General features: G+C 41.5%; 1 protein-coding gene across 4 annotated transcripts in view; it reads left to right on the forward strand.

Moving 5' to 3' along the window:
* FNDC3B (fibronectin type III domain containing 3B) overlaps positions 1-25,637 on the forward strand; it is a 350,539-nt gene that overhangs the window by 90,073 nt on the left and 234,829 nt on the right. For all 4 annotated transcript variants that reach the window (XM_056565195.1, XM_056565194.1, XM_056565197.1 and 1 more), the window contains one exon: positions 3,959-4,034. In XM_056565195.1, the coding sequence (XP_056421170.1) occupies positions 3,959-4,034 (76 nt within the window). The remainder of the gene's footprint in view (positions 1-3,958; positions 4,035-25,637) is intronic.

The following is a 25,637-nucleotide window of genomic DNA, read 5'->3' on the forward strand; positions in this document are numbered from 1 at the left end:
TTACAATAGCAATTGATTCCAGGATAAACATTGTATGGCTAGGTCTCCACAAAGGTTTTTTTTTGGCTTTTTTATTTTTTGAAAAACTGCCATTGCAGTTTTTATGGTAAATCTATTTTATTAAAGGAAATCAGTAACAATAAGAAAGCAATAATCAAATGAATAAGCATATGTTAGGATCAAGTTCTCCCTGTGATCAGTCAACTCCAGCCGTGTTGATTAGTAGACATATTTAATGCACATGTATCGATACAGGTGGATGTTCTCTTACATGCAGAAAAAACAACTCCGCAGAAGGAAATCATGCACAAAGTTAGATTACAGCCCTTTTATATGGAAAGACTGAGTGTGAGCTGATTGGCTAAGGAACACTGGTAGCGCATGATGCATAGTTTTATTAAAAATCACAGTGCCCCTTAGTTAACTGAAGCTAGCAATGAAAACCAGCCAAAGCCAGCGTTAGTTAGATATATAAGAATACAGGGAGCATAGATATCAAAATATAATTTTCCCAACAGCATATATTGAGCCGCTCAGTGCAGGTCCATCGAAAGAAGAAAAAGGTGAGAAGAAAGACAAAAGAAATGGAGAGGAGAGGGACATAAAACAAAAGATAAAAAGGAGGACAAAAAAATGACATACCAACACAGAGAAGATGAGCAGACGGGGCACACACCAACAACATCGAGACAGTGGGGAATGGGCAGGAAGGGGAGGGGTGGGAAGGAAGGGGGGAGGCGACATAAAGGGCAAAGGGACAATATTAAGACACCCAGCTAAAGAATTCAGATGTTTCATGAAAAATGCCAGAAAAAAAGCTGGGGAAACCTAATCTAAGTAAAAATCGGTTGTGAACAGCTGTCCGGGCATGCTGGGAGTTACCGTACTTTTTCAACATCCGGAGGGCCACAGTTTGAGACTACTGGTAAAAAACCATCTTGAGACATTAACTCTATGGAAAACTAATAATTGAAGTCTCCAAGATGTCAAAATAAGAAACAGTTAAGTTAAAAAAAATGACAAGTTAACTAATACAGATAAAGCAAATCCTTACATATAAAAGTCAGAAATAGCTGCTAGAAGCTATAAAGGCAGGTACTTCTTCAGGGCTCTGTATAGTAAGCACAGTGCATCGGCGATATGATATGGAGCCGCCTTCCCCTTGTTCCAAAGGAACAGTTAGTACTGCACTATACTGTAGGGAGCCGCTATGGGACAGCAAATCAGTGCATCCACTTTATTAATTAGAGGTTTTACCTGTAAATACCAACATTCCAGATTTCCACAGGAGCCATGAGTCTGGCCTATTTCTGGCACTGTATGTTTATTATGCTGGCCCAAAATGTCAGCATGTTCCCGCTGCTCTCCCGGTGCCTTTGGTATCCAGCTACTGGCCCTCGCAGTGATCCTACTTTTTGTGGTCGACTCTTTACACTGTGGCTCAGCTGAATGCAGTCTGCAGTGATGTTCCACCTCGCCCAGTGATTGACTAAGTGGTGGGGTGACTTATTGGGACAGAGTACCAGCAAATTAGCTGAGCCACAGTGTGACGAGTCAACCAAAAGAAGCATGAAAAGGATCACTGAGAAGCAGGATACAGGGGGCACATGGGGAGTGGCAGGAAGGAAAGTGCTTTTTTTTCTTTTTGTTTATTTATATGAATGTTCTGGACAGATCACTTTCCAGCCATCTTCTCCAGGGTGACAGTTTATTAAAAAGTAAATAATTCAGAGGTCATAGTTGAAGCCTATACTTATCTACCCCCAGTTTTCCTCTGATTCTGGTCCTCCGCTGCTCAGGTTTTCTCATTTCCGAAGCAGGACATGTTGGCTCAGCAAATCACTGGCCAGTATCAATTACCACTGCAGCTAGTGATTGGCTGAGCTGGCAGCTCCTGCTCCAGGATCTTATCTCTGAAGGATAACTATATGGGTTTGTTTTTTCAATTAAAATGCCAGATCACCCCATTAACAATACATAGCACTTCAGAACTTTTTTTTAAAATACATTTTTACATAATAAAAAACTGTAAATGATTTAATGAATCTAGATTGCTTCAATTCCCAGTCGGTAAAAGTCATTTTAGGTGCAACTACTGGATCTATGTTTTTTACAAAGCACATTGTCTCCCATGCTGAAGAAATGACATGATGTTCTGTTCTTGCTCTCCTTTAAATGCTATAGTAAGGCTGGAACTCCACTGAGGTTTTTTGTGCAAAAAACCCATTAAAACCGCCAATTTTCCCGAAAAAACACCCCGTCCAGATGTTAGCTGCAAGTTAATGGTAAACTGCAAAATGCCAGATTCACTTGGCGTTTTTCAGTTTGGCGTTTTTCAGTTTGGCGTTTTTTATTTATCCTTTTGGTGTTTTTCAGCAATTTCAGGCTCAGAGGCTGGATTTTCAAAACGCCCTGCAAAAATCTAGTTTGGCGTTTTTGCCCTGAAATCGTGGCGTTTTCCTCCCATAGAAGTCTATGGGAGATCAAGAACGCCAAGAAAAATGCCATGTTGGTTTTAAATTTTGCGTTTTTGCAGGCATTTTTTATTCTTTTTTGGACTTTAGCGATCCAAAAAATGTATGGAGATATCTTTTTAATTAAAATTTCGCAGGGTAACATAAAAAAAATGAATAAAAAAGATACAGTAGTGATGGAGAAAATTGTACCTAACGAAATGTATCTTTTTTTATTACGAAATGGGGGATCAGATCAATTTATTTGAGCGGGAAAAGCACTAAAAAGGTAGCCGACAATAATAAAAATGTAGTGTGCGTGTGTGTGTGTGTGTGTGTGTGTGTTTCACTTATTTTTTTACATTTTTTTTAGGTAGTACTACTACTCCCAGCATGGAACACACTGTTCCATGATGGGAGTAGTAGTTACCTGTACTTATTGACAGATCGCCCCTTGCGATCCTCTTGTATAATGTATGGATGCGGCTGCCGTTCTTCTCTGGTCCCCTGCACTGACGTATATATACACATATTCATATTTCCCGCAGAGAGCTGTGATTGGCCAGATGGTTCCAGCCAATCACAACTCTAGGAATATGTGTTTATATATGTCAGTGCGGTGGACCAGAGAAGAGCGTCCGCTGCATCTATACATTATACCGGAGGATCACAGCGGGTGTCAGGAGTGATACCCACAGTGATCTTTCCATAACTGCAGGTAATACTACTCCCTTCAAGGAGCACACTCTGCCCCATGCTGGGAGCTGTAGTACCTGCATTAATAGACAGATCGCAGCGGGTGTCAGAAGTTACACTCGCTGCGATCTATCTATTAATGCAGGTACTACAGCTCCCAGCATGGAGCAGAGTGTACTCCATGTTGGGAGTAGTAGTACCTGCTAAAGAACACATCACAGCGGGTGTCACTACTGACACCCGCTGTGATCGTCCTGTCTATAGCAGAGATGGAGCGTCTCTATACATCGCTCGCATCCCTGCTCTGCACTGTACTCCGAGCCGGTCGCTCATTCATTGATGTTTCCCTCAGAGCTGTGATTGGCTGAAACCATCCGGCCAATCACAGCTCTGGGTGGGAAATATGAATGGCCAGTGTTGTGAATAGAGCAGAGATGTGAGCGCTGTATAGAGCCACATCGCTGCCATATTATGGACGATCGCATCGGGTGTCACACTGACACCCGGGGCGATATGTCTATAGTACAGGTACTACTACTCCCATCATGGAACAGTCTTGTTCCATGCTGGGAGTAGTAGTACTACATAAAAAATGTGAAAAAAAAAAAGTTAAATGAGCACACACTTTATAAAAAATATTTATTAACATTTTGTTATAAAAAATAAACATTTAATTAAATACATTTTTACATCCCTACTGCATCCTTTAATTTGTACAATTGCATTAAATAGGGCATACTATTGTATCTGCTGCAGTACATTCGCCAGATGTTACATTGTTCTGAAGGACTTTTATCTTATTTTGACAGGTCATTCTAGTTCAGGTTAACCCAGGAGAGACCTTTACAATACGTGCAGAGGATGGAACACTGCAGTGCATTCAAGGTAAGGAATACTGACGTCTGTGTTAAGACTGTAACTGAAAAGCTTTTCTCACACTAGCGTATTTAATATGTGAGACTGAAGCGTCTAAATCCTTCACCGTGGTTTCTGGTGCCTGGGAGCACTGCTTTTTAGAAGGTAAACTTATACTCAGTTTATGTTTCCCCCATTTAAAGGCAAATTATATGGGCCAGCATTCATCATTGTAGTGTAAATGAAGCATTTTTTCTACACTTTTTTTGTGTGCTGGTAATGTGTAGGAGCACCAAATTTATTAAATGGTCGCAGAGCATTTGATACATTTTGTGCAGGTCACATTTTCAGAAATTTCACTCTTCACATAATCCAAAAAGCTAAGCTAAGTCTGGGCTGGTGTAGGTTTTTGGCGGTTTTGTGGCTTTTTTGGTGGTTTTGCGCCTTTTTTGCACCTTTTCACAAAAAGATACGTTTAGAAAACCCTTCCATATCATGTGTATTGCCAAAATCAGTGGATTACGCCTTTGTGTAAACCGGCGCAAAGGCGCAAAAAAAGGACAATTGCACCAAAATAGCACCAAATATAGACTGAAAAAAAAAGTGTAAACCTAATCATAAATGCCGGCCACTGGGTTTATTTAAATGAAAAAAAAAGTCAGCAGTTCAGTGTGTTCCAGTGTTAGAAAACAGTACTGCGGAACCTTCAACTATATCCAGTAAGAATTTGATATGTAAAATATACAGAATAATTGCAGGGACACTTAACTTTGTAACCAAAAATCTTAACTCTATCAGTCTTCTACTTAACCCCTAAAGTTGACCTGTGGTCTCTTTGTAAAAAGTGAGGTACCGGCATCTATAGACAGGTGAATGGGGACTTATCACATAACTGTTTATGGTATGGGGATCAGCCTTGGATTCCAAAGATAGAGTAGCTAGACTGTCAGATAGGCTATCAGGTGGGCAGGGACAGCATTATACAGCGTGTCTATAAAGAGAAAGAAAATAGCTCCATAGCGTAACACACCGGAGGAAGGGTAAGAATGAGCACAGATCAAATGCCGCTTACCGTAAATGGTTGTGTACCGTCATACACAACAATGATTTAAGCGTGTTGCTAGATTGATATCGGTCTCATCTGCAGCCTCCGAAGAGTAAGGGATTCAGCTTCAATAGACCAATGGCAGGATTATAATGGCGCTGACCGAACCAGACGACCTAACCGGAACGACAAAAGGATATGTTTATTTACCAAGATGCAAGGCGTTTCGCTGCGCGTGCGCAGCGAAACGCGTTGCATCTTGGTAAATAAATGTATCCTTTCATCATTCCGGTTATGTTGTTTGGTTAGGTCAGCGCCATTATAATCCTGCCGTTATACAGTGTGTTGCATGTATGCACTGTAATAGGACGGGGGCTTGCATACCACAGGCCCGGCCGTTATGTATGCACGCCCCCCCATCCTAGTACAGTGTGCACATGTGCACTTCACTCCAGTCGGCTCATTGAAATGAATTACATATGGGCAGCATACGGCAGGGATACGTGAGCGCAAGGTTTTAGCTCCCCCCAGCCGTATGCGGTCCCGTATTGGTAAAAACGTGATGTCAACCCAGCATTAAAGAATCAAGGACAGATCACCCGAGGGACTCCATTGTAAGTGATATTAACAGCAGCCACACGACCTATGTGAGTAGAGACTGTTGTCAGAAAGAAAAAAGCGTTTATGTAAGATGGGGAAACCCCTTTTACAATCTCACAATAAATTATTACAATTCACGTGGCATGTCCAAGAACAATTGAAATTCAATATTCATTGTGTAGACACAAGTATCTCTTGATCACATGATTTTCCTTATGGTAGACATGTAGTAAGGCCGGGTTTATATTTCCAGCTTGGAGACGCCAGATCACAAAACATTGCATGCAGTATTTTTTTTCTTTATTTTTTAATTTTTTTTGACACAATCACACCGGATGGCAGCTGTGTTCTGTCTGTAGGCCATCAAATGAGATATCGAATGCAGCAAATTCAGTTTTTTACATCCAGCATTCCCATTTGGGTTTGACTCCGAATCACTGGACTTATCAATGCAGGCCCTAAGAAGACATCAGCCACACAAGAATCACTTCCAGCGTTATTTCACACACATTCTTTATGTTTTTCTCAGGCTTTTTCCTCAATAAAAGTTACATTCAGATAATACTTGGACCATAGTACATAACAAATGTTGTCCTTGAAACAATGTCTCCCTCAAGCCAATACAAGAGAATAATATTATACAACCGAGCAGCTAAAATACTAATGTGACCTTTCCTCTGAGAAAGTAAGCTTGGATTATTAAATTATTTTTTTTTGTAGAACTCAAAGCACTGTGGAGCATTTGTGCTATTTTTACATTTTAGAAACCATTTATTCAGCCTTTATCTTCAGTTATTCAGTCTGAGTTTCTCTAAGCTTGCTTTCTTCCAAGTACGCGTGCCAAGCAGTTGTGGACTAATCTTTTTGTACTGGTATGGGAGTCCATGTTCACAGAGGTAATTTGTTGCATTTTGCAGTCTTATCATGCAGATCACAGATTGTCATTGCTAAATAGTAGCGGAGTACAATACGCCCATTCTCTTTTTTTTTTTTTTTAACACTTTCATGCAGATGCTATATTGTGTACTGTTTTAAAACCTCCTCTTCAAAGTCTTTTTTGTATGCTGTATTAAAGAGTACCTGTCACCCAATAAAACTTTTAATATAGCGTTCCTTGTGTACTTTCCTATTCACTTGCTTTTAAAATTATCAACCTAAATATGTTTAAAACATAATAGATAAAACAGCCACTAGGTGGCTCTGTTCTTTTCCCTGTCACAATTAATACAGTGAGTTTGGTCTCCTCCCGGCCTGGCAGGTGACCAAACTCGCAAAGTGTTTCTCTGCACTGAGCTTGATTGACAGCTGCACAGATCCTCACTGACAGCTGCACAGAGCCTCATTGAAAGCTGCAAAGAGCCTCACTGAAACATGCACAGAGCCTGAGGTCTTCTATTCATCACAGCACTCCTACGGTTTGAGGGCGGAAGTGGTCCCCCAGCAGGCTTCAGTGATGTCATGCCTGCTAAGAAACACACACTTTCTCCTGCTGGGAATTTGCACAATGTGAGCAAGAATAAAGGTAAGATACAGAGTTTTGTAAAGCTCTGGATTTTTTTTAAGGGTGGGAGGAGTGCTAGTAGTAGTTAGGGAAGGAACATAGCCTGAGTAAGTTTAGAAAAGTGTATTTGGTGACAGGTACTTTTTAAGGCATGTTTAGCCGGAGGGGGAAGATCGCTTGCTTCATGTCTGCAAATTGTGATAGACAACTGTGTCCCTCTCACTGCTGCCACTTTTCTTTTCCCCGACCCATATATTTAGGGTTTTTCTAGTATGGAGTAGCTCATTTCTACCAATGAAGGACAAAGTGTAAACCAGCAACAGGATCAGGGATGCTTATGGCTGGATGATACACGTAGGAAGTGAAGGCTAGCTTGTATTGTCTATTCCCACAAAATGGCTAATGTAAAGCAAACTGCTTAAAACATTAGTACAAGTTATGATAAGGGTGATTTTAGCTTGCTGCGTATATGGCTGTATGGCATTCTGACACCTGTTTACTGCTAAAGCACTTACTGGCAGAGGGGTATCTGAACTGGACCATGGAGAAGTAAAAAAGGTGGCTTTCTCTGATGAACTGTGCCACTTACCTGGCGAGCACTGGCACTCTGATAAGAAAAGCACTGGTACTCTCATATGAAGATGGCAAGCTGGCAGAGGCAGTGTAAAGCTCTGGCAATGATCTTCTGGGAAACCTTCAGTCCTGGCATTCATGTAGATGCTTGGTACATACCACTACATAAGAATTGTTACAATCCAAGTACACCCCTTTGTGGCAATGGTATTCCCTAATGGCATTAACCACTTCAAGCATAATAATGCACCCTGCCACACTATAAAAATAGTTCAGGAATGGTCTAAGGAACATAAAGAGTTCCAGGTTAAAAGCTTAGCTTTGAAAGTCCCCAGATCTAGAGTCTCTCGAGTGGCATATGCCAGAAAACAAGTGTGATCCACTAATATAACACACAGCTATGCTATCACAATAGACATAAATGTGTTGTCCACGTAGATAAGGTCACATGCAGTATGACACGACAAGTGATGTCATTGGCAGTTAAGGTACCGTAATAACCTCATAAAATCATACAAATAATGCATCTGTCTGTGTGAGGACTGTATTGTAACACTCTGAAAACTATTTATTAGCATTTCTGCCCTCCTGTTTTTTTCCATTTTATCTAAGAAATCACCTGATCAATGACAGCTTTTATGGAAATTGTTTACAATTGTAGGTTTCATCATCTGATGTAAATGTATCCAAAATGTCTCTTGAATGTCTTTGTGTCTTCAATTTTCCCAGGGAAGAGGGAGCAGAAGGTCATTACTATCTATCGACAGGATGAGCCTTTCTACTTAGAAAAGAACAAATCTAATTCAAGCGATCAGACTTTACTTCTAGTCTGTTGAACACAAAAAGAAAATCTTAATTGTGGCTGTGAGAGGGATTTTGGAATGTTCCTTGAAAATATATATTTTGAGGCTGCTGCTAGTCTCTGTCCTGTATGGGCAGCAACTTCAGTGGAATTACTTTATTTCTGAGCCTCTAAACTCCTCCCCCCTTGCAAGCATTTGTCACTCCAATGCAGTGACCCTATCGCCATCTTGCCGCTGTCCCATAGTCTTTATATAGACTTTAGGCTGTTTATACTAGACTGGAGCCTTGACTGTTACAAATTTTTACACTAATCTGTGTACTGATTGGGACATTATTTACACTAGACTGTGTACTGACCTATGTGCAGCATTTACACTAGACTGTGCACTGACCAGGATCAGCATTTACACTAGACTGTGCACTGACCTGGAGCAGCATTTACACTAGACTGTGCACTGACCAGGATCAGCATTTACACTAGACTGTGCACTGACCAGGATCAGCATTTACACTAGACTGTGCACTGAACAGGAGCAGCATTTACACTAGACCGTGCACTGACCAGGAGCAGCATTTACACTAGACCGTGCACTGACCAGGAGCAGCATTTACACTAGACCGTGCACTGACCAGGAGCAGCATTTACACTAGACTGTGCACTGACCAGGAGCAGCATTTACACTAGACTGTGCACTGACCAGGAGCAGCATTTACACTAGACTGTGCACTGACCAGGAGCAGCATTTACACTAGACTGTGTACTGACCTATGTGCAGCATTTACACTAGACTGTGCACTGAGCAGGAGCAGCATTTACACTAGACCGTGCACTGACCAGGAGCAACATTTACACTAGACTGTGCACTGACCAGGAGCAGCATTTACACTAGACCGTGCACTGATCAGGAGCAGCATTTACACTAGACTGTGCACTGACCAGGAGCAGCATTTACACTAGACCGTGCACTGACCAGGAGCAGCATTTACACTAGACTGTGCACACTGACTAGGAGCAACATTTACACTAGACTGTGCACTGACCTATGTGCAGCATTTACACTAGACTGTGCACTGACCAGGAGCAGCATTTACACTAGACTGTGCACTGACTAGGAGCAACATTTACACTAGACTGTGCACTGACTAGGGGTAGCATTTACACTAGACTGTGCGCTGACCAGGAGCAGCATTTACACTAGACTGTGCGCTGACTAGGAGCAGCATTTACACTAGACTGTGCACTGACTAGGGGTAGCATTTACACTAGACCCTGCACTGACTAGGAGCAGCATTTACACTAGACTGTGCACTGACTAGGAGCAGCATTTACAATAGACTGTGCACTGACTAGGAGCAGCATTTACACTAGACTGTGCACTGACTAGGAGCAGCATTTACACTAGACTGTGCACTGACTAGGAGCAACATTTACACTAGACTGTGCACTGACCTATGTGCAGCATTTACACTAGACTGTGCACTGACCAGGAGCAACATTTACACTAGACTGTGCACTGACTAGGGGTAGCATTTACACTAGACCGTGCACTGACTAGGAGCAGCATTTACACTAGACTGTGCACTGACCTATGTGCAGCATTTACACTAGACTGTGCACTGACTAGGAGCAACATTTACACTAGACTGTGCACTGACTAGGGGTAGCATTTACACTAGACTGTACACTGACCAGGAGCAGCATTTACACTAGACTGTGCACTGACTAGGGGCAGCATTTACACTAGACTGTGCACTGACTAGGGGAAGCATTTACACTAGACTGTGCACTGACCAGGAGCAGCATTTACACTAGACTGTGCACTGACTAGGGGCTGCATTTACACTAATCTGTGCGCTGACTAGGGGTAGCATTTACACTAGACTGTGCACTGACTAGGGGCTGCATTTACACTAATCTGTGCACTGACTAGGAGCAGCATTTACACTAATCTGTGCACTGACTAGGAACAGCATTTACACTAGACTGTGCACTGACTAGGGGTAGCATTTACACTAGACTGTGCACTGACTAGGAGCAGCATTTACACTAGACTGTGCACTGACCAGGAGCAGCATTTACACTAGACTGTGCACTGACTAGGGGTAGCATTTACACTAGACCGTGCACTGACTAGGAGCACCATTTACACTAGACTGTGCACTGACTAGGGGTAGCATTTACACTAGACTGTGCACTGACTAGGGGTAGCATTTACACTAGACCGTGCACTGACTAGGAGCAGCATTTACACTAGACTGTGCACTGACTAGGGGCTGCATTTACACTAATCTGTGCACTGACTAGGGGTAGCATTTACACTAGACTGTGCACTAACTAGGGGCTGCATTTACACTAATCTGTGCACTGACTAGGAGCAGCATTTACACTAGACTGTGCACTGACTAGGGGCTGCATTTACACTAATCTGTGCACTGACTAGGAGCAGCATTTACACTAGACTGTGCACTGTCCAGGAGCAACATTTACACTAGACTGTGCACTGACTAGGGGCTGCATTTTCTCTAGACTGTGCACTGACTAGGGGTAGCATTTACACTAGACTGTACACTGACCAGGAGCAGCATTTACACTAATCTGTGCACTGACCAGGAGCAGCATTTACACTAGACTGTGCACTGACCAGGAGCAGCATTTACACTAGACTGTGCACTGACTAGGAGCAGCATTTACACTAGACTGTGGACTGACCAGGAGCAGCATTTACACTAGACTGTGCACTGACCAGGAGCAGCATTTACACTAGACTGTGCACTGATCAGGAGCAGCATTTACGCTAGACTGTGCACTGACGAGGAGCAGCATTTACACTAGACTGTGCACTGACTAGGGGTAGCATTTACACTAGACTGTGCACTGACCAGGAACAGCATTTACACTAGACTGTGCACTGACTAGGGGTAGCATTTACACTAGACTGTGCACTGACTAGGGGCTGCATTTACACTAGACTGTGCACTGACCAGGAACAGCATTTACACTAGACTGTGCACTGACTAGGGGGTAGCATTTACACTAGACTGTGCACTGACTAGGGGCTGCATTTACACTAGACTGTGCACTGACCAGGAGCAGCATTTACACTAGACTGTGCACTGACTAGGGGTAGCATTTACACTAGACTGTGCACTGACTAGGGGCTGCATTTACACTAGACTGTGCACTGACCAGGAACAGCATTTACACTAGACTGTGCACTGACTAGGGGTAGCATTTACACTAGACTGTGCACTGACTAGGGGCTGCATTTACACTAGACTGTGCACTGACCAGGAGCAGCATTTACACTAGACTGTGCACTGACTAGGGGTAGCATTTACACTAGACTGTGCACTGACTAGGGGGTAGCATTTACACTAGACTGTGCACTGACCAGGAACAGCATTTACACTAGACTGTGCACTGACTAGGGGTAGCATTTACACTAGACTGTGCACTGACTAGGGGCTGCATTTACACTAGACTGTGCACTGACCAGGAACAGCATTTACACTAGACTGTGCACTGACTAGGGGTAGCATTTACACTAGACTGTGCACTGACTAGGGGCAGCATTTACACTAGACTGTGCACTGACCAGGGCTGTATGGAGAAAGCTTGCTTGAAAAACTTGGTGGATCAACATGCCACTGGTCACAATCAGGTTCTTGGAAGACTTTATTTACCCAGAATGCAACACGTTTCTCAGCACAGCTGACTGCTTCATCAGGCATGCATGTTTGGCCACTGGTCCATTCACTATCTAGGGGATTCTATACATAGCTGTGTTTAGTGCTCAGCAATGTTTTGAAGTCTCATAGAGAATGGAGTATTGTTTAAACATGAGTGTTGATACTCCATTCGCTTGGGGGGCAATTGACCTTCATTCTGGAGATTGGCATGGGTCCTAGTGATTGGATTTGCACTGATCAGGGATAACTGTTAATCTCTGTTAATCTTGGGACAATCCCTTTAAGATATCTTCACTCTGCCCAAGCTTCTATACGTACAGATATGGTCTTGTTTTATCATCTATTAGAAGGACTGGAACATTTCAAGTCCGATAAATTTATGTCTTTTTGTTGTACATTCTCTCAATCAGAAGTGTGCATGGAGTTTGAAGCTTCACAAGAAGTCAAAAAGTTCAAAATAGCAGGAAAATATTAATTCCAGATGTGACTGAATAAAAGGGGAAATCTTTTCTATGTATTTGTATGGAGACATTATTTTAAATATGTCTCCAATGCAGTTCTTTGTCATTCTGTAAAATATATTAAGTGTCCTATTTGCTAACATGATGTTATCTACATTATATTCTGATTAATAATGGCTTAATATGAACCTGCAGTCCTTAGTGTAATTCACCACTGATCTCACATGATACCATTGTAACATTAATCACTATTATTAATCATTCCTGTGGTATAGCCTGGCGTTCATCATGTACTTGTGTGGATGTGGAATAGGAAGTGTCTTATGTAACTAGTGAATGTCTCTAAAGTGCAACTAATTGTATAGTGTACAGTGAATGTATGCTTATGGCTTGGCTAAAGAAAATTCCATTTTACATTTAGTACATGACTAGTCTTTTCTTTATGTTCGTTTTAGGAGGAAAACCTAGGATATAGTCATAAGGTATATAAGAAAAGCATTGCTTGGTGTAAACCCTGCATTAAAGGGGTTATCCAGGAAAAAACTTTTTGTTTCTATATCAACTGGCTCCAGAAAGTTAAACAGATTTGTAAATTCCTTCTATTAAAAAATCTTAATCCTTTCAGTACTTATGAGCTTCTGAAGTTAAGGTTGTTCTTTTCTGTCTAAGTGCTCTCTGATGACATGTGTCTCGGGAACCGCCCAGTTTAGAAGCAAATCCCCATAGCAAACCTCTTCTAAACTGGGCGGTTCCCGAGACACGTGTCATCAGAGAGGACTTAGACAGAAAAGAACAACCTTAACTTCAGAAGCTCATAAGATCTGAAAGAATTAAGATTTTTTAATAGAAATAATTTACAAATCTGTTTTACTTTCTGGAGCCAGTTGATATATATAAAAAAAGGTTTTTCCTGGATAACCCCTTTAACCTAGCGGCACACTGTGGCAGGCCTTTCGGTTTCTTTCCTGGACACCACTAATTCTTCCTTACGTCTAATTTATTTGCATACTAAAGTTTATCTGTTCGTATGTAATTTCTCTTACAATTTTTATTGTAGATCATTGGTGGCTTACGATGCACTTACTGGACCAACCAGGTCTATATGTACCCATAGTTGTTCTTGTTTTGTAGACCTATATATGGTTTCTACTTTATTTCAAAGAAAACTTTTTGAATAAAAATAACAGTCTGTATGTATCTTGCTATGGTCATAGTTAGAGATGAGCGAACTTACAGTAAATTCGATTTGTCACGAACTTCTCGGCTCGGCAGTTGATGACTTATCCTGCATAAATTAGTTCAGCTTTCAGGTGTTCTGGTGGGCTGGAAAAGGTGGATACAGTCCTAGGAAAGAGTCTCCTAGGACTGTATCCACCTTTTCCAGCCCACGGGAGCACCTGAAAGCTGAACTAATTTATGCAGGATAAGTCATCAACTGCCGAGCCGAGAAGTTTGTGACGAATCAAATTTACTGTAAGTTCACTCATCTCCAGTCATAGTGAGTAACGCATTTTGAGAAGGCAACACCACTTTGAAAGCATTCAACTTTTTTTTCGGCCCACTCCATAGTGTTTGATTAGTAAATGACAGATGTGTTCTGGTGACTTAAAGGGGTACTCCGTTGCTAAGCATCTTATCCCCTATCCAAATGTCTGATTGCAGGAGTCCGGCTGCTGGGACCCTAACAATCTCTTTACAGACACCCCTGTGTAGATCTCTTTGCAACACCCCTTGTGATGTAACGCAATGACCCTTCCATTCATGTCTATGGGAAGGGGCTTGACAGCTGTCACGCCCTCTCCCATAGACATGAATAGAAAGGTGTGTGTCTAGCACATGTTTGCTGATTGTTGGCATAGTTTTGGCCAGGTACATCGTTGCGTCACCTGTATTGAAGCTGACTCTGCTTTTCAATGCAAAAAAATAAAGGGTAAAGGTGTATTTCCATCTTATGAGGTGATGACCTATTGCTAAAATAGGCCATACTTTATTATTGGTGGGGGTCCATCCTCTGAGACCTATATTGATTCTGAGAATAAACAGATCAGAGTACTGGTATAACATTGCATTCCCTTCACTGTTACAACCGTGCACAAAACTGCATGTGAATAGGGTAAGCTGCAATTCCCTGCAAAGACAAGCGATCCACCGCTAAAGCAGCATCTCTACTAGGGTTCAAGTGACAGTACAGTGATCCCTCAACTTACAATGGCCTCAACATACAATAGTTTCAACATACAATGGTCTTTTCTGGACCATTGTAACTTGAAACTAGACTCAACATACAATGCTACAGAATCTGCAAAACGTGTCAATGGCTGGAAGAACCGACCAATCAGAATGGGCATTTCACTGGTAGAACCCTGTATTCCTAAAGTGCATGCACTGACTGGTGTCTGGTGGCGCCCCCTACAGTACAGGGGGTATTACATGTTCTATACTCTTTACCTGTGCCAGGGTTAGCTGCTCTTTTGGACACCAGGTGAGGGCGGCTCCATTTTACTATTTTTAGGACATTGCGTGTTCTGTACAGGACCCTGAAGAAGATCCTGTCCTCTACATAGACCAGTGTTTCCCAAAGAGGGTGCCTCCAGCTTTTGCAAAACTACAATTCCCAGCATGCCCGAACAGCCGAAGGCTGTCCGGGCATGCTGGGATTTGTAGTTTTGCAACAGCTGGAGGCACCCTCTTTGGGAAACACTGAAATAGACCGTGAATTACAGCTCCCAGCAGATCTTTCTTACTTTTATATGTAAGGATTTGCTTTATCTCTGTTAGTTATCTACTTGTTTATCTTTAATCCTCACCTTTTCCTATTTTTGGATGACATTTTGGTGGCTTCAGAACCAATTACCAGGTTTCCATAGAGTCCTGGTCTCAACATACGATGGTTTCAACATACAATGGTCGTCCTGGAACCAATGAATATTGTAACTTGAGGGACCACAGTACTTTATCATATAGGGTTCCTCTTAAAGTTTTTATTGTTCTTTTCAAACGGCGGTGAAAGGCAGAATTGGATTGCAGTACACAAAGCTCAAGCATGGTGTAAACCTAGGTTTGGTTATTATGGTGCTGCAGCCAGAGGCAAATCATATGACTTCTCTTTTCCTTTGTTTTTTTCTTTAAAACTCGTGTGGATGAAGATATTACAACAGTTTTACAGGCTGTAAGTAGTTTTACTGAAATTTGGCAACTATTATGCTGTGTTGAGCAACAACCAGCACAGTATGAATCTTTAAAGAAAAAAAAGGGAACCTTTAAAAGCAGGAAAAAACAATTATTAAAAACAAATGACATTTCTGTTTAGGCCCAGATGTGTGGATTCTAATCCTCTTACTTTTATATTATGAATGCTACAATTAAGCCTTTTTAAGCCAGTTAAACTGTCAGCCCTGTTTGCATAATAACAACTTTGACTGATGTATGTAGAATGTTTTTTTCTTTTCTTAGTCCAGTCTTGACACATACAAATTTAGGGGGAATTGGCTATAACTGGCGTTAAAGTGGTTAATCGGAGAGGGTAAAAAAAATTCTGTGTAGCTGGGGGAGGTTTCAAAAACAACAAAACGCATACGCCCCTACAACAGTCCCATGGGGCTCCCGCTGTGAAGTCATCCGGTCCTTGCAGCTCCAGCTGCTTCCATCTTCCGAGACAAGCTTTTCACTGCAGGGACAGCCTGCTCAGCCATTGGCTGACTGCAGAGTCATCCCACATCACAGCTAGTGATTGGCTGAGTGGGCCGTCACTGCAATGAAGAGCTTGTCTTGGAAGTAGCCTGAGCTTCAAGGTGCTGGATGATGTCACAGTGGGATCCACAGGGGACTGAGGTAGAAGAAAATGTTTTTGTTTATTTTTCAGGCCGTCCCTAGCATCATAGTAAGTTTTTTTATTTTTTTTATTTAGAGAACCCCTTAAAGGGGTACTCCGCCCCTAGACATCTTATCCCCTATCCAAAGGATAGGGGATAAGATGTCAGATCGCCGCGGTGCCGCTGCTGGGGATCCCCGGGATCCCCGCTGCGGCACTGCGCTATCATTACAGCACCGAGCGAGTTCGCTCTGTGCGTAATGACGGGCGATACAGGGGACGGAGCCGCGTGACGTCATAGCTCCGCCCCTCGTGACATCATGGCCCGTTCCCTTAATGCAAGTCTATGGCAGGGGGCGTGACGACCGCCGTGCCCCCTCCCATAGACTTGTATTGAAAGGGGCGGGCTGTGACGTCAAGAGGGGCAGAGCCGTGACGTAACGATGCTCCGGCCCCTGTATTTTGCATCATTACGTGCAGAGCGAACTCGCTCTGTGCTGTAATGATAGCGCAGTGCCGCAGCGGGGATCCCGGGGCTCCCCAGCAGCGGCACCGCGGCGATCTGACATCTTATCCCCTATCCTTTGGATAGGGGATAAGATGTCTAGGGGTGGAGTACCCCTTTAAGGAGTTTTTCAGTTTTTGCATTTTTGTTTTTTCCTCCTTTTAAAAATCATAACCCTTTTAATTTTCCACCTAAAAATCCATATTATGGCTTATTTTTTGTGCCACCAATTCTACTTTGCAATGACATTAGTCATTTTACCCAAAAATCCACAGCAAAACAGTAAAAAAACAAAAACAAAAAACATGCGACAAAATTGAAGAAATAACGCCATTTTGTCACTTTTGGGGGCTTCCGTTTCTACGCAGTGCATTTGTCCATACGGTTAAAATGATACCCTACTTATATAGGTTTGATTTTGTCTTACTTCTGGAAAAAATCATAACTACATGCACGAAAATTTATACGTTTAAAAATGTCATCTTCTGACTTCTATAACTTTTACATTTTTCCTTGTATGGGGCGGTTTGAGGGCAAATTTTTTGCGCCGTGATCTGAAGTTTTTATCTGTACCATTTTTGTTTTGAACTGACTTGTTGATTTCTTTTTATTCATTTTTTTTTAACGGTATAAAAAGTGATAAAAAATAAGCTATTTTGGACTTTGGATTTTTTTTACGTATACGCCATTGACCATGCGGTTTAATTAACTATATATTTTTATAGTTTGGACATTTACACACGTGGCAATACCACATATGTTTATTTGTATTTACACAGTTTTGTTTTGTTTTTTTAATGGGAAAAGAGGGGTGATTTCAACTTTTATTAGGGAAGGGGTTAAATCACATTTATTAACTTTTTTTTCACTTTTTTTTTTTTTTGCAGTGTTATAGCCTCCCATAGGGGGCTATAACACTGCACACATTGATCTTTTACACTGATCACTGGTGTGTATTAACATGCCATTGATCAGTGTTATCAGCACTTGACTGCTCCTGCCTGGATCTCAGGCATGGAGCAGTCATTCGCCGATCAAACATAGAGGAGGCAGGTAGGGATCCTCCCGGTGTACTGTAAGCTGTTCGGGATGCCGCGATTTCGCGGCGGTACTTTCACTTCAGACGGGATACTTTCACTTTCACTTCAGACGCGGCAGTCATCTTTGATCGCCGTGTCTGAAGGGTTAATACAGGGCATCACTGCGATCTTTTTTTTTTCCACAAGGGGCAGTTTTTAAATGTGTTCATTAGGAATGGGAAATTTAAAGGAAGAACTTTACTACTTCTTTTTCCCCATGGATCCACTTCTGGCTTTGGCTCAAAAACCAGTCTCAGGCTGGCTTTAAAATAGTAAAAATGTTATACTCGCCTGCCAAGAGAATACTGTTCAATTTTTTACTACATGTAAATACCAACTCATCAAGTCCCTGACGTAGGCGGGTCACTGCTGTGGCCATAGATTGGCTGAGCAGGCATTTTTTTGTGTCGAGATGAGACCAGAAAGGGGTGCGTATTTTTTATAATCTAATATTATATACTACTTAAAAGAAATTTACAATAATATAATTATATTGTCCATCTGTTGGAGTTTTCAATTATGAAAAAGGCCTATGAATTGCTTCTGTAAAATCTTCTCTAAAGGGAAAAAACACATTTGCTGTATTCTGGTAACTCTTTGTACAGTGTTTATTCCCTTAATTGTTTCTCATTGTTACCCCTGTTTTAATGTCATGGTTTCATTGACACATACGGTTGCCACCCAGCTGGGGGGAAATTTAAATGGCAGAGAGGTGGGGGGGGGGGATTGAAAGCCCCCTCTCTGATCCTTCTTGTGCCATCTCATTCCCCCTTTTATCCCCCTTGGGCCATTTTCAATCCCCGCATATGTATTGATATTGCACATATATAATTTATTATGCAAATTAGAATGGCCGGCATTTTTCTGCAAGAAAGGTGGCAACCCTATTGGCACACCAGTTATAAGAGATACTGATCAGTACCCGGGAGTTCATCTTGGATAATATCAGAATTTATTTTCTTTATCTATAATATTTTTTGAGGTATAATGAACAGAATTCCACTTTACTTCGAGTCTCTTTCTTCTGGCCTGCGCCGTTTTCCAGGCTTTGAGCCGTGTATACTTGTGAAAACCAAAAGAGCTGGACTGTGTTGCTTGTTGACTGCTCTAGACAGTTATGAATGTGACCTGGCAGCCAGCAGGGTTTCCTGCTGACGTGGCTTCCCACAACGGGACTAGAACAGAGCAGCTACAGTGTACTGCTGAGGAGACGGTTAAAAGATGAATCACCCCAGCTATGAGAGAAGGAAGAAAAATGGAATAAAGCTGAGACAAAATGTTCATATACTGGAAAACAAAGAAATCCCCATTCTCAGCAAAAAAAAAAAAAAAAGTTTGACTTTTGGCCTGACATATGCAGTGCTATTTTTTTTTGTCATGTACTGAGGATGTAAAAATCCTTGATTTCTTTCATCATTATGTAAACCAGGAAACACACATTTGCCATCCTTTTTAAGAATATAAATGAATCTGTACCAACTTTTTAGAAAGGCCTCTTGCATGTGGGCTGTACGGAGGCACAAATGTCCCAGTGTGTCACTCTCTGTGCCGCCACATGGGAACCTTGTATTGTGCCATAGTACAGACAAATTCTTACTCCATTATGGCTCCCGTAGTGTTATACTGTACCCAAAGACTGTAGTTCACACTTGTATATGAGGCCTAATTCTGAGGAATTCTAATGTGTAGGTAGTAGAACAACGGTTGATTCAAGTCGAATACAGAGTTTTAAATGTAGATGTACCAAAACGAATTTAGGTGATAGTCAGGGTACGTAATCTTGAAAGAGTTCATTATTTTGTAAGTGTGTCAGTATATGGCATGCATTGTGCTACTATTATTTCTGGGGGCACTGTGAGTTTCAGAGATTCGGGAATTTTGTGGATGTCCTAGCCTTAAAAAAAAATAAAAAAGAAAGAAAATACATCAGGGAAAAAAGTGCTGTACCTATAAAGTGAAACAATGCCTATTACTGAATAATGTTAGTAGATGTGAATGCATTGATTGTCTGCCATCTTGATCCTTATTTCCGTTCACATATGTTGCTTTGTCAAGACAGAAAGATTGAGTCTAGTCACTGCACTTGAGTCAGTCCAGCAAGCGGTAAAGCAATTAAATGTCTGTCCCCTAACCCACATCATTATATAACATGCCGCCTCAGCCTTTCTCTTTTTTTCTCCCTGTAGCTCTTCATGAGAGCACTGCCAGGATGCACTATTCATCACATAGGACACTAGAGAGTCTCCACAGTGGAGACAGGCAATGTAAGTCAGGGAAGTTATATAACTCTGCAACTAATTGCTGTATGGACTCGCCTATTACATAACTGCAGTCCTGGTCCCATAGATGGGGTGCAGTAATCTTTAGTATAGATAGACCTGGATGAGGATGAGTCTGAGCGTTACCAGAAGTTATCTGATAGGCGATGATGCAATCCTGTGTTCCTAGGAATGCCATAACACAGCAGAAATTAACATCCTGTGCATATTAGAGCATGTGATCTTTTTCTCAGACTGAGGCTCATATGATCTAGCTGCAATAAGGACATTTATGGATGCAGCTGAGCTGGGATAAAACAGATCACACTGTTGGATATTGGTTATTAGTAAGCAACACGGACTGCTTCTTGATATGGTCTTTATCTGCTGACAAAGCAGTACTACTAATGTTTTATAGCAAGATGGCAAACAATTGCTGATGCTCCATGTGAGTTGTAGAATACTATCACTTAATGTGATGAGCAATAGTAACTGTTAGCTTCCTAATGTTTGTAATAAATATAACATCATGTCAGTTGCCCTTTGCCTTTTTTAAGGCAGAGCTCTAGCCCTAGTTAAAGTTATCTTAACATAATCACTACAACATAAGTACGTACCATATAGTCAGATTCCAGCTTATTCCTTATAAAGTATGTATGGTATAAAACGTTGTAGTCCCAGAATTTTCAGTAGTTGTTGTAGGTGTCAATCAGTTCACCCATCTTTATTTATTTTGATGTGGTCTGTGGTGTGTTCAGGCCTTTGGTCAGCCTAATGGTTTTTGATGTTGCTTTTGTTTGTTTGACCTGTGACTTGTGGGTCAAAGCTTCTTTGCTTTAAAGCCCCATTAACTATATTGTGAGAACTATTTACATCCTTGTGGCTTGCCTCTGACTGGTAGCCTCTTGTATTACTCCACTTCAAGCAAAAGCACAACGGTCTGTGGTGACATCACTGGTGACCTTCTATCTGTGAGTCACTATGGAACTGCATCCTATTGAGTCACTCTGCAATGACATACCATATAAAATATGATAAAACGAAAATCATCTTCAGATTAGACGTCAATGACTTTCTGAAATCCAGAGTGGTACAGTTATGTGGGTAGATGTTAAAGAAAGGCACCCCCGCATTCCCTTTGGTCACAAGATATATGACTGATGAGACAACTGCTGAACTGATGTGGGTGGAATGGGGATGAAATAGCAAGTGGATGAAACAAGAAGCATCACAGACCTGAAAATGGGAAATAAAACTGCATACGTAATAAAAATGACAAATAAAAATAATCTTGAACATGGAGTACAGAATGGTATAACATGTCAGTGTCCTGTGAAGAAATATAGCTGTCACTATTGTCAGCAACATAAGATAGATGCAAAGACCATGAATATAGAAATAGAATGGGGCGGAATGAAGAGGCATGGATAAGAAATTAGGTCATACAAGCAGAATTCAGGGTATGTTGGCATTGTGGATTAGAATAGTGTAACATTTTGTACCAGGGCAAGAGAATAATAATAATAAAAATGATAAAGTTAATTTTTTGGGAAACCGGAGTCCATTTCAAAACAATTGTGTGGCATAAGAATACCACTTTAAAGATTGATCATACCTAAGCAAGATAGTAAAGGTAACTATGGCTGAGAAAAGCTGGGCAGGCACCAATGCAGGTTCGTAGGGGTTAATACACAGGTGTATAGAGAGGTGTAGCGCAGAGATGTATGAATGAACTCCTGGGGGTGCTAATCAAGTATCCAGAAATAATGTATGCAACACAATTGTAGAGAGAAGTAGATTGCACTCACCTATTGGAGATATAAAATTTCTTCTTTATTAAAAGGGGTACTCCGGTGAAAACCTTATTTATTTATTTATTTTTTTAAATCAACTGGTGCCAGAAAGTTAAACAGATTTATAAATTACTTCTATTAATACATCTTAATCCTTCCTGTACTTATTAGCTGCTGAATACTACAGCGGAAATTCTTTTCTTTTTGAAACACAGAGCTGTCTGCTGACCTCATGAGCACAGTGCTCTCTGCTGACATCTCTGTCCATTTTAGGAACTGTCCAGAACAGCATATGGGGATTTAATTTTACTCTGAACAGTTCTTAAAATGGACAGAGATGTCAGCAGAGAGCACTGTGCTCATGATGTCAGCAGACAGCTCTGTGTTTCAAACGGAAAATAATTTCTGCTGTAGTATTCAGCAGCTAATAAGTACAGGAAGGATTAAGATGTATTAATAGAAGTAATTTATAAATCTGTTTAACTTTCTGTCACCAGTTTTTCACCGAAGTACCTCTTTAAATGCTCACTTAAAACATGCTGAAGTGGAGGTAGAGAGATGCGGTCAGTATAAGCTGACTGACCGGCCTCGGCCGGTCAGTCAGCTTATGCTGACCGCATCTCTCTACCTCCACTTCAGCATGTTTTAAGTGAGCACTTAATAAAGAAGAAATTTTATATCTCCAATGGGTGAGTGCAATCTACTTCTCTCTACAATTGTGTAAGATAATAAAGGTGTCCTCTTAGTAACAAGGCAAGACAGTAGCAGACTTTTGCTAAGGAGCATCAGACAGCGTGTGCAGTGTTAATTTGGCCCTTTGCCTTCCAACTTCTTTATTCACATATGTTGCTACCCAAAAGGAGCTGGAAATTATTGAAAGACGCACACCTATGGTAAATTGATAAGAATGAAATTTTATATATTTTTATTTTATTTTATTATTATTATTATTATTATTATTATTATTATTATTATTATTATTTGCACATTATGATAAAAAATATGCATATATATATATATATATATATATATATATACACACAGTGACCCCTCGACTTATGATGGCCTCGACATATGATCATTTCAACATATGATGGCCTCTCAGAGCCCATCGTATGTTGAATCAAAGGCGAATGACCAGGGAGTCAGGAGTTTGTCTGGCGCAGAGAGGAACCATCAGACAGCCAAGAAAAAGCAATGGATTTATTAGATGCAACGCATTTCGCTGCGTATGCGCAGCTTAATCAGATGCCTGATGAAGCTGCGCATGCGCAGCAAAACGCGTTGCATCTAATAAATCCATTGATTTTACTTGGCTGTCTGATGGTTCCTCTCTGCGCCAGACAAACTCCTGACTCCCTGGTCATTCGCCTTTGATTCTACACTTACCCAGGAGGGCTGCAGTGGACCTGCCTTCATATCTCTTCTGCTCCTAACCTTGTTGTGTGTGGGCGCACAACCAACTTGGGTAAGCGGCTTGGGAATTACCTTCCCCTACCCCCACCTGCAAGATCTACTGATCCCGCACATGAGGCGCCTTCCTTCCTTTCTCTAGACATCGTATGTTGAAGGCAGCCTCGACATATGATGCTGCTGTGTGTCGGGGCCATCATACAAACAGCTATCTGACAGCGCTGACAACTTAAGCAACTGACAGATAGTTGTTTAATGTGCCCCCTGTGCCCCGTTCTGCCTCCTGTTACTCACATGCTGTCCTGCTAACTCACGCAGGCTTCCACTGTGAGCTCCGTGTAAGCCCCGCCCCCCAGTGCCGCCATAGCCAATAGCCTGCAGCATCTTGCTGCAGGCATCCAATGAGCTGCTGGCTGCCCTCCCCTTTCTTTCCTAGTAGTCGGCAGGATCGTAATGGAGGACATTCTGTCCCCCCTGAAGGTATTTAAAGAACTGTACAGTACTGTATGCGATGTCACACATCACATACAATACATATACACACTATACACCCCATACATCAATGTTTTCCTATCAGTGTGCCTCCAGCTGTTGCAAAACTATAACTCTCAGCATGCCCAGACAGTCAATGGCTGTACATGCATGCTGGGAGTTGTAGTTGTGCAACAGCTGGAGGCACCCTGGTTTGTTAAACACTCCCCATACACTCCACATACAATGGTCATCCCAGAACCAATTAGCAGTTTCCCATAGATATATGTATTCAACATACAATGGTTCCGAGGCCCCAGAACCAATTACCATTTTTACATAGACATATGTTCTCGACATATGATGGTTTCAACATATGATGGTTCTCCTGGAACCAATTAATATCATATGTTGAGGGACCACTGTATATATGTGTACGCATACATATGTCCTGGTGTCCTCTGCTATATAGGCGAGGTCATCTTGTCAACGCCAACATCCATCAGACCATAAATTCTAAGCCCAACAAGAGGTCCAAACATTCTAGCTGAGAATGTCCAAGCAAGGTCCAGGGTCTACAAGGGTGGTAACAGACACAAACTTCTGACCGGCTAGTGAATGCCAATGCCAGGTTTACTGCTTGCACACACAGACATACCATATATATATAGTAGAACTACAATACTCTGGGCACTGTACAGCTAAACACAGCCCTATTTAGTGCACATTTACTAATGTTATTTTTAACTTGTAGGCAGCAGAAGTCTTCAGCCCTGGGCTCTCCATAAGTCTCTCCATCACAAAGTAGCTTTTATCACCAGAATCCCGCTTAGAGTAATTTGTGTTTCCTTATTCAATGCTATTTGACCCCGCCAGGAATGTTAGATTGAATGAGTGTGAAATAGAGATGGGGATTCTCTTAAAGGCATTCCTTTCATCCTTTAAGCCTGAACCTTAAAAGACCTTTCTCAAGAACTTATTTGTTTTCAGTGTTGGTAAGGTCATGTTAATGAGACATTGTAAATTACCTGAATTTTTGTTTTAGCTGTAATGCTGTACATAAATAATATTACTTGGTGTAGGCTTTGGCTTTGCATGTCTAGTAGGATGGGAGGTGATGTCACTCTTTTTTCCCCTTAGTACTGCAGCATTATGATTGGAAAAATGCTTGTTGTGTAAGTGAAATCACAACGCAGGCTGGTGTTTAGGATTGAGGAAGAGGTTGACTATATCTGTCTGCAACTGAATGTATACACTTTAAGGGGTGGCCCCTCTGATGGTCTATTCCTGAGCAGTCGGCATGGTCAACGCAATGTGTGCTTGATGCCAAGAAATGGTGGACATGACATTTTCTTCATGGGGTTATTTGAGATAATGTAAGAGAAATAGCTTTTTTTTTTCCCAGAACAAGCTCCACTTTTGTCCACAGTTGGTGTCTAGTATTGCAGCTGCGTACCAGACAAACCTCAGGAGTAAGGATGAAGCTGTGTTTGAAAGAAAAGTAGAAACCTTCAGCTTCTGTCCCAACCATTAAAACCTTTTATAAATCTATACCAAGCACTTGGCTTACTGAATAGTGTGGAATAAATGGGCACAGTGCTCGGCTAAATGCTTCTGCACCATTGTTTC

Source organism: Hyla sarda, chromosome 3 (assembly GCF_029499605.1).
Source record: "Hyla sarda isolate aHylSar1 chromosome 3, aHylSar1.hap1, whole genome shotgun sequence".
Taxonomy (NCBI): domain Eukaryota; kingdom Metazoa; phylum Chordata; class Amphibia; order Anura; family Hylidae; genus Hyla; species Hyla sarda.